At 32.8% G+C, this 15,106-nt stretch overlaps 1 protein-coding gene across 2 annotated transcripts; it reads right to left on the reverse strand.

The window, feature by feature from the left end:
- Positions 1 to 838: 838 nt before the first annotated feature.
- Positions 839 to 14,091, reverse strand: LOC148306932 (sodium-coupled monocarboxylate transporter 1-like). Of its 2 annotated transcripts, none has more exons than XM_088264193.1 (11): positions 13,956 to 14,091; positions 12,909 to 13,149; positions 11,093 to 11,217; positions 8,652 to 8,804; positions 7,230 to 7,452; positions 6,151 to 6,291; positions 4,067 to 4,196; positions 3,194 to 3,282; positions 2,463 to 2,733; positions 1,342 to 1,499; positions 839 to 1,237 (listed from the first exon to the last, which is right to left on the reverse strand). In XM_088264193.1, the coding sequence occupies exons 2-11, from the start codon at positions 13,127 to 13,129 to the stop codon at positions 949 to 951; spliced, it is 1,800 nt and encodes a 599-aa protein (XP_088120319.1). In that variant the 5' UTR covers positions 13,130 to 13,149; positions 13,956 to 14,091; the 3' UTR covers positions 839 to 948. The 2 variants fall into 2 exon arrangements, with proteins under 2 accessions (XP_088120319.1, XP_088120318.1); XM_088264192.1 differs by having other exon boundaries at positions 12,909 to 13,156; positions 13,956 to 14,087.
- Between the last annotated feature and the right edge of the window lie 1,015 nt (positions 14,092 to 15,106).

A 15,106-nucleotide genomic window follows, 5' to 3' on the forward strand; every position in this document is an offset into this window, starting at 1 on the left:
GGTGTCGTATTAAACGTGTGATTATGTATAATAAGAGAAAAAAAAACTAAACTTGTGACATGTCTGAGTTTGTTAACAAGTTATATGATTTGTGATTATGTTTAGTTTGTGATAATGTGAACTAACTGGCGAAAACCTGCTTTATCATGAAATCATTTTCAAGGGAAGGGATTATAACTTACAAAGTACATATTAAAGTAATATGTGTCGATTAGGAAATATCGTTGTAGTGATGTTTTGATGTTAACCTTACCAAAAATATTGGGTATTTATTGATTTGGCGTTTAATTTGTGGAACTCCATTTTAATTTGTTTATTAATTTTTTGTCCAAACACAGATGTCTTCAGTCTACTAAATTGTATTTTATTAAAAAACACATAAAATTAAAACTGTGACAATTGTTTCGCCTAGTTATGACATTCGTTTGAAAATGCCACAACTGGGCGAAACAATTGTCACAATATAAATTTTCATGTTTTTATAAAATACAACTTAGTAGACTCAAAATATCTGTGTTTGATTAATATAAAGTACTTACCTCTTTTATTTCAAAAACAGAAGAAAAACGTTCTTTTACATGTGATAGGTAAGAAAATGCTTAAAAAGAAAACATTTTAGAGCAGTGGCAGCACCATCGATTGAATATAAAAGCAAAACACGCAATACTTAATATTACTATGGCGGACAGCGTGCTTCTTGACATCTGGTGTCACCAGGCATATTCAATATTTTCAATTGCATTGGTGTTTCATAGATTTTGAATATCGTCCTTGTTTCACAAACATCGTGAAAAGAAACTTTTCAAAAATATGTTCTTTCTATTTTCTTTATTTTCCCTTTAACCAGATTGAGTCACAGCAACGCTCGGCCGGGTACACGTAGATATACAAATTCCTTATAAATAAATTTAACTTATTACGTTTTACAATATAATATTTGAATACGCATTATTTCTCAGTGCCTTTATTAATTTCATTTAAAATAATTTCGACAGATTTGTATTGCTCGCCAATTGGGTGACTTGCTCTTTCTTGTTTTCTGATACTCTCAGGAAGAAACCTCTTAACAACAGGACTAAAATACTCAAGTCTCGTTTGCGATGAATCAGGAGGAGTAGTAAAATAACTAATTGGTAAACCTATGAACAGAAGTGTTAAAGTTCCGATAAAGGAATACCACATAAAAGAAATCCTGTAGAGAAAGAATACATCTTCGTTGGATGATGGAACTGTTGATCTAAAATAAAAAGAAAAAAATGTCAAAAGAATCGCTCACAACAAAAAAAAACAGAAGAATAAAGGTACTAAGTAGGTAAAGTATTATGTAATGTTGTATCATACTCAAATGATGATGAAGTGGAATTGTAGGATGCTTCACAAGTTTCCATCGAGAACGGTTTGGTAGGATATTTCAAAGCTTTATTTGATAAAGCTCTCGAGTTTCCAAGCATCATCCATGTACATAAGCTCACGCTGATAATTGCGCCGATTATAGTACCCTGGAAGTCAGAATATATCTGATTAATCCTTCGCACAGTCATATCTCATGCCTTCTCGAATGCATATAGCATAAGATCAGTTTTTTTTTTAATATTATTTTGGTATTGTTCCATTCCTCGTCATAGCACACCATTCTTCAGTAATTCCCTTTTTATCTATTCGGCTAGATTATGGTATGAATTACTTCTTCACGTGAAAAATACGCCATTTCAAAAAATTAAAGACTTTCAATAAATGCCCATCACATCATTCTTCTTTGGTTTTGTCTACCTTTCCTCCTTTAACTATTTCCCTGATTCTACTTTCTTATTTACATCATTTACAGTTTGATTAATACATAGTATTGTAATTATTTGTTCGTTTATATCGCGTTTAATTTAAATTCATGTTTTTTCGTTTTATATGTATGTACAAATCCAAGCACTATCCTTTCATTGATATCAAATTGCTGTATAAGGCTTTGTTTTGATCAGTGTCATAAGTCCGTTTATTTTCGGTTAGAAGATATTGCTTCTTAGCAATAAGCCCGCTACACAAATACTCTTTAAAAGAAATAAAATATAAAAATAATTATTGTCAATGGTGTTTCTCGTCAGTCAAGCATTCATGGCAATCCGTTCACCATTGGTTTTTGGTCACAGATCAGAAGTTGCGAAAATTAGTCTGCATCTGTCATACGTCATGCCGTTTCGTGTTTTCGTTATATCTATCAACAATTCACTCCGGTTAAAGTGTATCTGTAATGTAGCCTGGTTGAAATTCTCCTATATTTAATATCCATGGTCCACAAATTCTTGAAATGGCGTTGACAGGTGCAATTTTGAAAATACTGGGTCGTCTACCATATGCATAGGTAAAGACGCTCTAACATGCGATTGTTCTGTTCAAAATATGTGCATCTTTGTATTATTTAACAACCTGGGATTTTTAATGGGTGAAAAGCCACAAGACTAATAACTTACCTTGGAGTTTGCCCTTGAGAACATCATGCCCATTATAAATGTGCCTAATACTGCTCCTGAGGAAACGCCAGTAAAGCTAATTGTGATTTCCAGCACACTTCCTAGTTTATCAACCCAAAGTGCCAATAGCATACAGAATATCCCAATAACTACAACCAAGAACTTCATTGTGGTACTGGCCTTATCTTCCGAAGTATATTTCGGAAGCAGAATGCAAAGAAAGTCTTTATAGATGATGCCACAGGCGGTATTCAAAAGAGATGACATTGTACTGAAAAAGACGTATCAACAGTTTACTTGGAAATCAAATTAATTACTTTATAAGTATATTTGGTATGCATAGCTATTAGTCTCAGAAATTGTTTATATTTATCTAGGATGCTGAATAGTTTTAATAATTGAGTCACCGCGGTAGTATTTACCAAGTAAATTTCAAATTATAATTGCTGAATAACGTTACATATTTACTGGCAAAATTAATGTCATTAAAAAAAGTCATATCATTGGAGGACCACTACTGGACTCCGAGAAGGTGAAACTCCTACCACCAAGACAGGTCGTGAGCTACATGACTGATGTAGGTCTTGAGACTGAGCTATGATACAGAAGGAGGTCACAATGGACCTTGTATGGTAGCAGTGACATAAGGGATGCAAGATCCCTTGATATATATATATATTTTTTTAAAGTCATCAAATTTGATCTGAGGTAAAACGTATAACGATAGGTACCTTAGAGCAGCACTAAAAACACCAGCAATAAATAGACCAGGTAATCCAGGGATATTTTTTGTGGTATCCATCACATAATACGGCAATATCTGGAATAAAAATATTTATATTCATAGATAATATGAAAGATTCAATATGGTAGATTCTTGTAATTTACAATGTTTTTGGGTGGATTGATGTTCAGTTTCTCATTTCAACAATATTTAAAGAGATTTTTTACTTATGCGTACATTATAAGTGTCTCAACATAAGACGACACATCAATCGTATTTGCGATAAATAAAATACCTTAAAATACCTCAAAACACGTGTCATAAAAGATTTTAAGAAATAGTGGTACATTTACTAAGTAAACTACAAACAAAATACATGTTTTGGCATCCCAAGGCTTACTACCTGGCATTTGGCTATCTTAAGCGATTACTTTATACGTTTGTGTAACATTTACCATTCTGCCCATTTAGGAACAACAATAAAACGTTAATTTCTTACAATTATTTCTTTACGATGTATTACCATTATGAGCGTGTCCAAATACTTTTTCATCTCACCAATAGATGTCTCTAGTGAAGTTATAGTGATTCAAGAATGTTTCAAAATTGGTTCATATATATAGAACATCCAAGAATTTGAGTAGTGTGGTTGTCAATAATGGGTAGAATTGGTGAATGGTACATTTGTGTAAAGTGATCACTTAAACCAGCCTTTGACGGTCGTCCAGACTTCCATATTCTTTTTCATCTTTGATGAGATGTCAAAAAAATATTAAGATGTATTATTTTCATTAGGTTTGTTTTGAAACTCTACGTTAAAATAATGAATTTAATCGAATTTAATTCTACATAATTTATCGGTCAAAAACTGAAATTATACCTGGTCCGTCTTTGAGATGACTCCAGCAGTGAGAGGATCACATCCATGGTATCTGGCATACATGATCAAACCAGAAAAGAGACATATCGCCTTAATGCCTATGATGAAGACACTATTTATATACAAAACCCTGAAATAGTATGACAGTAATGTGAAATAAAACTTCTTACAACAACAAAATAGCCCAAATAAATGTTACCACGACAAGGTTCTATTGAATCACTTTTGAATAGCAAAAGCCAATTAAAAATGAAACCGCAAACAATGAAATTGAAATCTTCAGTGCTGTTTTTATACCGTGCATTTTCGTTTGTTATCGTGTATAAAATATAACAATACATTTCTGTGAAACCTCGGACTTTATTTCTAGAATCAAATGTAAAGAGGAATAAAGGATCATGGCTTTTATATCTCCACTAAGGATTGTTAAAATAAAAAAAACTGAAATTACTCCTTAAATGTATGTATGTATCATTCTTAGTAGGTACTTTGTTATTTAAATAATGGCACATTAACTACGCACCACAAAGAATTTATATAAATACTAAAATCACTCTCCAAATCTATATATGTTTCCAAGTAGGTACTAAGTTTTCGAAAATCACATAATTTTTAAAATCATGGGTTAGGTTAGGTTAGGTTAGGTTAGGTTAGGTTAGGTACTAAGTTTAGGTACTAAGTTTTCGAAAAACACATAATTTTTAAAATCATGGGTTAGTTCACAAATTAATACTGAAAAGTAAAAATAAAATAGAATAAATATTAAAGGGATTTTCATCACCTACTGTAGTCGGCTGTCCAAACTTAAAAAACAGTAAGGGACATTTTTTGTAGTACATTTTTTTTTGCATTTTTTGACTAAGCAGAATCTACTTAGTCCAAAAATGCAAAAAAAACTTACTACAAAAAAATGACCCTTACTGTGTTTTGAGTTTGGACAGCCGTGTAACGTTAAGGGGTAAAAAAATTTAATACTGTCAAGGGATAACTAGAGAAGAGTCATTGCATTGATAAGGGTCACAACCCTCAGTAATGAGGACTAAGACGAAGAAGAAAGAATTTTAACGTTTGAAATCTCTATGTAACATAGCGGTTTGCTTCTTTTAAATACGTACATCGCATAACATTTTGGCGAGTTTTACAATAGTTGGCGCTGATTATGAGTTTCATTAAACGGCCACATATTGGAATGCATGCAGTAGGGGAAAATCATTATATTCCATGTCTGTGAGTTACATGCAGTAATAGTTATTTTCATTGTAAAGAAAAAGATATGGGCTAGAATCTATTTACTATTTTATTATTATTATTAATAAAAAATAAATAATAAAAACCTTAAACCAATGGTGCATAGGGCACTACGTCATATAAACGCAGTGTTATCTTGATGGTTTACACATGAAGGAAAGGTGATCAGCCCTCCGCTTCAGGTACCAGTCCAGGGTAATATTGAATAAATATGACAGTGAAAAAATCACTTATATTTATTTTACCCCCCTTGGGAATCGAACCCGGGACCTCCAGAACGGTAGCCGAGCGTGCTTACCATTACACTACGGAGGCGGACATTATTATTAATATTATTATTAACATATTTATAATATATATGTACATGTATACTTTATGCTGGTTGTTCCATATATGACCCAATCTTTTCTCGGTCAAAATACAAATGAAATATTCATCCAGACTATGTTACATTAATATACATATTTAACCTTCGGCTTAATCCGAAAAATATTTTACTCAATCTCAATCTGATGTTAAGAATAGAAAGAAAGAGTATTGATATACGAATATGAAATTAGTGTATTATTTATTGATTCGGCATTAACTTTATGGAATGACATGTTGATTATTTAAAAAAAATTAAACACTTAAATATACCACTTAATTAGTTTCATTTATATATACGACTAGTTTCGAAAACTTACAAATGTTTTCATCTTCATGAAAACATCTGTAAGTTTTCGAAACTACTCGTATATATAAATAAAACTCATTAAGTGGTATATTCAAGTGTTTTATTTTTGTTAAATGATTTTAATGTAAATGTTTTAAAATATATTTAGGGCATGACTTACTTTTTGGCATCTGATAAAGTAGGAACAGATAAGAACCTCTGGATGCACATTTGATTCACGCCCATGGATGATATCCAACCGAATCCCATACCGACAGTTACTGACCAAAATGATATTCTGTTGTACCAACTAGGGTCGAAACTAAAAAAATGGTCACTTCATTACATTAGAACCCTTTTTCACAAATTACATACGATAGTGCAGTTAGTATTGACAGTTTTTAGAGTGATATAGAATAATAAAATGACCAAAGTAAAAAAAAAAATATTTTTGCATTTTACATCTCAACATAAGTGAAATATGGATGTGTGGGTATTTACAGGATTTCTCATAGGCTGGTTAAGTGATCATTTTACACATGTGCAACATTCACCATTCTACCCATGATTGACAACCACACCACTCAATATTTTGAAACTACATTTACTCGTATTATAATATAAATTTCACGATAATTTGTGTGCGAGTTCATTGTTTTCAATAACAAATAATAATAAACCCTTATCCGCACCCCAATGGTGAATAGGGCACTGCGTCATATAAACGCAGTGTTATCTTGATCGTTTACACATGAAGGAAAGGTGATCAGCCCTCCGATTCAGGTACCAGTCCAGGGTAATATTGAATAAATATTGGAGTGAAAAAATCACTTATATTTATTTGACCCCACCCTGGGAATCGAACCCGGGACCTCTTGAACGGTAGCCGAGCGTGCTGACAACATTGTTTTTAACAGCTTTTATTTTTTGTATTTTTTTCCAACTGGTTTCGACAGTCACTTTGTCGTCTTCAGGGATAGATATGTACTATTAAAGAATGGGATGGACAATACAAATCCATCACTGAAGATGACAAGGTTCTTGCGGAAACCGGTTGAAGAAAAGTGATTAAAAACAAAGTTTTAATTTTATTTTAAAACGTTTTATAAAATGTGCCACAAAATATCTGCAAAAAAAACATGAAAACATATTATAGACTTTGATCATTTTATTGGTATATCCATAATGATACTTTAAAGACCATGAAAACCTTTTGCATTATCGTGTATTTAAAATATATAACAATTCTCTTTTACTAACTCGAAGAAATGAATCCTGTCAGTATCTTCAGCTGTTTTCCATATTTTAGCTAATCCTCCTTCGTTTGGAACACCCAAAATCAAAATAGCGATCAGTGCACCATTCATAGTTAAAAACTGAATGGTGTCCGTCCATACAACAGCCTTCAATCCTCCAAGCGTAGTGTAGAATATGCAGACGAAACAGACGATCGGTGTGATATATTTGATATCAAGTCCGCTCACTGCAATGAGGAATCATCTATCAAAGTTGTGCGGTGACTCGTCACTCAGTTACGAGTAGGTACCTAAACATACAAACAAAACCGAAAGGTTGGCCTCACTGGTAAACCAGTCAGGTTGTTAGCCCTGCGTATGGAACGTGGGAGAGTCGATAAAAACCCGCGCGCACGGGAAATCTTTTTCATTCTTCATCACCGTCTAAGACACTTGCCGCCAGCAACCACGACTCTAGCCTGACAAAATTATTGTCAAATAGATTCAGTGATTTCTATTATTCTTCAAAAATAGTTTTAGAGTCCTTATTTATACATTTTTTTAAACATTTAACCATAGATGAGGAAGAATATGGAAGTCTGGGCATTTACGGGGCTTACGACCGTCATAGGCTGATCACTTTACACACGTGTAACATTCACCAAATCTACCCACGATTGACAACCACACTACTCAAATTCTTGGAAGTTCTAAATACTTATACTATCCAATTTTGAAACATTGTACTTGAATCACTAGAATTTTCACTAGAGACATCTATTGGTGAGATGGAGAAGCTTTTATATTGAACAAAAATTATTTTAGTTGTATGTGAGGTCCGAATCCTGGATTATAAATCACATTCATGAAAACGCCAGAAAATATCATTTTCAATTTATTATTTTAGCGTTTAATTTAATCATAATTATATTTTCTTATTTATATTTTATTTTACAATCTTCTGTATGTGTCATGTTACTTACCGCTGACGACGAATATAACTTGAGAGTAATTATCCTTGTCTTGGACAACTCTAAACAGCGCCTCGATGGTCCTGATCCCCGTCTAATCTCGTATATTCCGGAGCCAAGAGATCTGTCTTCTGTCCACACCTCGTCGAACCTCTATTTTACCTTTTATGACTAGGTGCAATAGCTCATACTTCTTTCCTTTTAGCACATACCCCAGATAGGACACCTTTCGGACATTGATATCAGTCAGCAACTGTCTCCCTGTTTTTGCTCTTTGGAGCACATTAGCGTTTATGACTTTGAATAAATAAATTTTGATCTGTGATCAAGTAAGTACGTTTTCCATGTACTTAAAGTAATTTTCAGGCGAGTCTAAGAGAGCTAGGTATTCTCACATCACATCACACATAGAATATTTAACACTCCAGTTAGATTTTTATAAAACAGTGGTATTTAAATAAATTGATTTATTTTACCTAAATTGAAAGCCAGGGCTGGAACGTACATTACGACAGGAATAGATAAAACGAATCCAAGAAGGCATAGAAATGACACCATCAGACGAACACTCTTGTCAAATCTGTACTCCAAATATTCAAAACTGGAAGTCACTTGGAGTTCGTAGAAAACTGAAACAAATTCTTCATATGAAAAATGCACCATCTTTGATAATTTAAAAAAAAAACACCTCACACATCTCTATGTATCCTTGGAACCCTATCTGTCCATCATATCGTTCTTCTTTGGTTCTTTTACATCACCCTCTCAACTCCTTAGCTGCTTCCTACATCCTACATTTGCCTTCCTTGTTTTAATCAATTGATAGTTTCGTTAATACGTAAAGTTGTACATATTTCCTAATTTATTTTGCGATTATTCGGAATTTGTTTTTTCTTCTTCGTTTGTACTCAATTTGAAATGGCTGAATAAGGTTAAAATATTGACCAGTATCTCAAGTCTATTTTTGGTTAGTTGGCATATATTATTACTTAGGAATAAGCCCACTAATGTAATATTAATAACCAAATAAAGTAACATATTAAAATTGTAAAAATATGTACGATATAGAATGTCAGATCACTTCTTCTAATCCTTATCTCCACATAATGTTGCATAAGGCACTGCATTGTGTAGAAGCATTGTTATCTTGATTATTAAATACACGAAGGAAAGGTGATCAGCTCTGCGCTTTTGGTACCAGGGTAGTATTTAATAAATATCAGAGTGAAAAATCACTTAAATTTCATTTCAACCTCCCTGGGAATTAAATTCGGGACCTCCAGCACGGTAGCCATATGCGTTAACTAATATTACGGAGTCAAACGAATAGTTTTGTTTTTTTCTCCATTTTCTTCAAGATTGGCATATGAATAATGCAAACTTCGAGATGAACAGTTGTTATCAGATTGTACATGTGTGCTTCTATATTAGGAGTACGTTCATTACATATTTGCTCATTGCAACACTAGCCCACAGTAGTTTAAAAATGTAGTATTTACAGCCGTATCGCAGGCTTCATGACACGTAGATAAGTGTTGTTTATTACGATAGTACAAAGAAAATTATTCATCATGCCACAAGAAAGAAAAATCGGTTATAATATACATATACGACTCCTATTCATGTTGCAACGTTTGAAGTATCGCGTTCTATAATTGTATCGAGTTACGAGAAACTTATAAAACTATTGCGTTATTTTAAGGAGAAACTAGCAAACTTCAAATTCAGAATGCGAACGGCTGCGCTAGAGGTCGGACGTGTTTTCACGCGCAATTAAAAAAATAAAGTTGAAATTTTATTTTTATTCCTCTCTTTTTAATATTTTTTTCATTTTCAAAATCATATATTTGGTCGTAGAGAACTTGAACATATTTTAAACCAGGCGATCACCATGGATCTTCATCGAAAGACATCTAGAGGAAGACCAAAAAATTCATGGATGCTGCAAAAACAGAGCATGATTAGAGTTCTATTCCCAAGAGGGTGAAAATAATCATTAGTGATTTTTAGTTTGATATTTATTTAATATCACCTTGGACTGGTACCTAAAGCGCAAGGCTGATCACCTTTCCTTTGTGTATTTAACGATCAAAGTAACACTGCTTCTATACGATGCAGTACCTTATGTACCATTGGGTGCTAATAAGGGTTAGAAAAATAAGAAGCACCATTGGGTATAGATAAAGGGCAGAAAAAGGATTTTAAAGTTTGACATATTTTCTTTAATCCTGAAAATATCACAGCAATGAAAATTTTCTGAGATCCTGGAATTACATTTTTTTTTAAATCTTGTGTCAATTTCCACAAGGGAAAGCATAAATGATTGCAGTTTTCATTGAAAATAGAGAGAGTCAGATAGTTATTCGTATTTCCTTTATCATTTTCTCACCTCGTGTTTTTCCGTGGCTGTCGAATGACATAAACTTATTTCAATGCTTTATTTATTATTTTTTAAACCCTTATCCACACCCATGGTGCATAGAGCACTGCATCATATAAACGCAGTGTTATCTTGATCGTTAATACATGAAGGAGGGTGATCAGCCTTACGCTGCATGTACCAGTCCAGGGTGATATTGAATAAATATTATAGTGAAAAATCACATGTATTTATTTGACCCCCCCCTGGGAATCGAACCCGGGACCTTCAGTACGGTAGCCCAACGTGCTGACCATTACACTACAGAGGCAGACATTTAATATCTTATTTATTAATACAAAACATTTTGAGTGTTTGATAATGTCATAAGAAGACGAAGCGCGTCACATATACATAAATAAATGTAAAATTCAATCCAACAAACTTTGTTTTATTTTGGATATACTTATAACCCAACAATACAAAACATTTTTACTTTAAAATGTTGTTTTTTAAGAAAAACAAGATTTGTTTTATTATTATTTAATAATAAATTACCAGGTAGAAAAGCTTTTCCAATGATGACTGCCGCAATGATTCCACCAACACAAGAAGCAGCATATTGAGTTCCATAAGAGTAGACTTCGGCTGGCATTCCTAGAAGCGTGATGGCAGAAACGTAGCTGAAAATATAAATCAATTTTAATATCAGTATTTTCATTAGATATTAATATATGCAGAATATTTTCATTGACCTCGTTTTTTAAGACTCAACATACTTTTTATTACTTTTATTCAGAATTCAATTTGTTTTTGATGAACGAGTGCTTACTTTGTGATTTTCCATTTTATAAATAACAAAATTACGATTTAAAAAAAACTTTATTCCTATGTGGATCGGTTCAAAGCAATTAGTTTCTTCTATAGGAATAATGAAAACTAAGAACTACCTACACAAAAAAAATTATTATATTTGAGAATGAATCTTTTTGCTTCAAAATAATTCATATTATATATAATAATAATAATAATTTGGATAATTTGTATAGCGCCATTTTTGTAAAATAATACCTCAAGGGCGCTTATAAATACATGGATAATAATAATAATAATAGGATGACGATGATAATGATATACAAATAAATAATAATAATAAATGCGTCGTCACTCGGTCTCGGGCCGTCGAGTCTGGAGCGGGGAAAGGATGAGCCGACAAATTAAAACGCCTTCCTCTTGATCCCACGGGCTGGAGAATGGTCAATTATATATTTTGCTTTAATTTACATTTGACTATGCATCCTACAATGTTGTATATATACGTATTATAACTGCAGTATATTAATTACAACTAAAGTTCACAATTTTATCCTAATTGAATACAGATGCTTTTGTTTTTTTCTTTGTTGGTAAATATCACTATATCTTAAGATCTGTTGTGACACGTATTTTAATGTATTCAGCATCCTTGGTTGATTCCGAATGCATCAAAACACTTGTAACAATAGATTTTAAGAAAAAGTGGTATTTACTAAGTAATTTAAAAATTGAAAATAGAATAATATTACCGCAATGTGACTATCGAATGTAATAATGAAAATATTATTTTTCTGTTAAGTTGTTGCGTTAAGGTGTTATAACTAACTATTATAGTAAATACATTTTCATATCACTCACTTCTTTCAACAACGTCATTTATCAAAAATCGTCAATTTTCAGTTGTGCGTGTTTTCAGAATGCCCAGAAAATATACTATATCCCAGCAAAAGCGGCATATTTTTAAGTTAATATTTACCCGCTATAGGGCAGAAAGTGTTGTTTTTGCAGTTCGAAGAAAAGATATTGTTTAATTATTTTTTTTAAATATACTAAATATGTTTCAAATAGAGAAAAAACATTTAGGTTTTACCTAAAAAGATCTGTTGCACAGTAAAAAGTTCAATAAGTGGCTTGATATTTATTTTTAATACATTTTATTATATTTTTAAACTTTGAAAACGATCTCCTGAAAAATCAAATTTTTTGATATACTATATGACGTTGTTGAAAGGAGTGAGCGACATTTTAAATGTGTTTTAACAGATAATGGTTGTTTTAGGGATTCATAATTGTCAAAGGAATAATGTAACATATGATACGTTGAGGGATAATATAGATTCTATATTCTCTTCTGACATTTTTTTAAAAATCTGGGTGACATACGCCTTAATCGATTAATCTGAATCATTTTTTGCAGAAAACCCCCAGTAATCCTAAGCCCATATGGCGTTCAAATGGTTTTTTGCAAGACCCTAAGTCTGTGAGTGGTTTTAGAGTAGTGAAAATTCACTCAAATACATATACTGTAAATCAAATATAATTTAATGGCACACTTTACCTGGCTGATAAAGAAACAGCCACTGGAAATACTCTCATGTTTCTGCCGCCCAAGAGATAATCATTCGCTGTATTCTGCGTCTTGTAGATTCCAAAGTAGACTCCAATTAGGGTGGAGACTACCAGCATCCCAGTGAAAAGGGTGTAATCCAGGGCAGAAAATGTTAAGTACTCCAATTTCATGATATTTTTTCCAACTCCGTCGGCATCGAGGCTCGCCATTTTTATTTTTGGCTGATATGCTATTTTCTTTTAAAATATATTTAAATTAAAACAGGATACAATGAATGATTGGCTTAAAAATAATTTTTGGAGCTTACCATAGAACTATTATATTATCTTTGGCATTTCAACATAGATGAAGAAGAATATGGAAGTCTGGGCATTTACAGGACATAGTGCCAGCGAGTGTTTTTGCCTAGAATTTTCACTCAGAAATTATATGAAATCATAGTAACTTTAAACATAAAAAGAGTAAATCCACTCACGAGTAGGCAAAGGCTATAAAACTTAAAAAGTTGAAGCCTGAGTAGGGTCATGACAAGCGGTGTTGCATAAGCCGTAGCTAGATTTCAGAGCGAGTTGGATTTTAGGTAATTGAAAAAAACGGACTTACTCCGTCATAGTCTGGTTTAAGTAATCACTTTACCACACTACTCAAATTCTTCAAACTTCTAGATATATTATAAATATCATACTCGTAACGCTGTATGCGCGAGTTCACTAGAGACATCTATGGTGGGATAAGGAAAGCTTTTATGCGTGAGTGTTACACGTGTAGATCTTTTAAACCAGCCTATGATGGTCGTAAGCCTTGTAAAAGCCCAGACTTCCATATTCTAATAATAACTCCTAATTGGATATAATTTAGATTTGTGAACAAGTATTTGGACACACTCAAAATGTTGATCTATTATCATACTATAATATATGTAAATATATGCTTAAAATTTCAGTTTAGTACTGGCATTGTACACTACAAAATTAAGAAGTAAAAAGTCGTACAAATGGCCTCTTTTTTGGCAAGTCCATATTTTTAGTAACCTACCTGATTCGTTTTCAAAAATCTTGTTCACTTGATTGAGTTAGATATGTATGTCAGCAATTTGAGATTGAATCTAATCTCGTACTTAATACAAATACTACTCAGACACATGCTCCATCACTAGAGACGTACAACAAAATAGTAAATATATTATGGTATTATCTTCAACACTCTCTTAACACCTCACGGATAGGATGCTTTGTTGAGTGTATACAGGGTGTATTAGTAAGTAATGAAAAAGAAATTTTAATGAATAACTCGGTAACTAAGGAAAAAAAATATTTTACATCTTCTTTTTGTAGTTCCTAGGGATCTGTTTGTGCCTCCGTATGTCGCTCTTGGGATGTTGACTCCCAGCTGTCTTTCCATATTTTCGGAGGTCTGCCTGGGGGTCTGCGTCCTTCGGAGTTACCTTGAAGGGCCATACGTTGAAGTCTGTCTTCTGACATTCTGTTTATATGTTCATTCCAGTATCGATATCCTCCGTCTTACACATGCTCCGGATGTCGGTATTTCTTACTCGGTCTCGCAACGTGTTTCCGTTTATGGATCGGAGAGTCTTCATCTCGGAGGTTCGAAGTCGAGATTTTGTTCTGGAAGTATCTGCTCTTGCCTCAATCCCATAAGTGGCTATTGGTCGAACACATGTTTTGTATATTTTCATTTTACTTTCTATTTTCATGTGTTTGTTCCTCCACACCGAGTTTCTGAGGCATCCGGATATAACTGTAGCCTTGTTTATTTGTTTTCGAGTCCAACAAAAATATAACAATGATTAATGAGTTTATAGAATAAAATAAAAACTTTGTTTTAAATACATTTTTTGTCACTTTTCTCAAACTAATCTAAAAATCCACTCATCTTCAAGGAGATAATAATATTCTTATCGTAATCGGTTGGATAAAGGTACCAAAAATAAAAAAAAGGTTTAAAAGAGTTAAAAATGGTGTAAAAATGTTGGTTTTATTTCATGAAGTTTTATAAAATGTGCCACAAAGTATCTGCAAAAAATATATTTCTAGTCTTACGTCGGGGGGACCCGACACGACACTTAAAGAAGAAGAAGAAGTGACATTTAATATTTTTATCTTTCCGCTTCGTCACTGTGAAAATTGCTGTGGCCCAAAACAAATTAAAAAAACAGAAAAAAATTG

Source organism: Brachycentrus maculatus, unplaced genomic scaffold (genome assembly GCF_059751285.1).
Source record: "Brachycentrus maculatus isolate JH-2025_06_01 unplaced genomic scaffold, ASM5975128v1 h1tg000220l, whole genome shotgun sequence".
Lineage (NCBI taxonomy): Eukaryota > Metazoa > Arthropoda > Insecta > Trichoptera > Brachycentridae > Brachycentrus > Brachycentrus maculatus.

Bases quoted from the DNA above. Each gene is read 5' to 3' on its own strand.
- LOC148306932 (XM_088264193.1), bottom strand. From the start codon at position 13,129: ATGGCGAGCCTCGATGCCGACGGAGTTGGAAAAAATATCATGAAATTG. The intron at 4,197-6,150 runs GTAAGTCATGCC...ATACTATTTCAG, and splicing joins ACTTTATCAGATGCCAAAAA to GGTTTTGTATATAAATAGTG. The intron at 1,238-1,341 runs GTATGATACAAC...TTTTTATTTTAG, and splicing joins TCCACTTCATCATCATTTGA to ATCAACAGTTCCATCATCCA.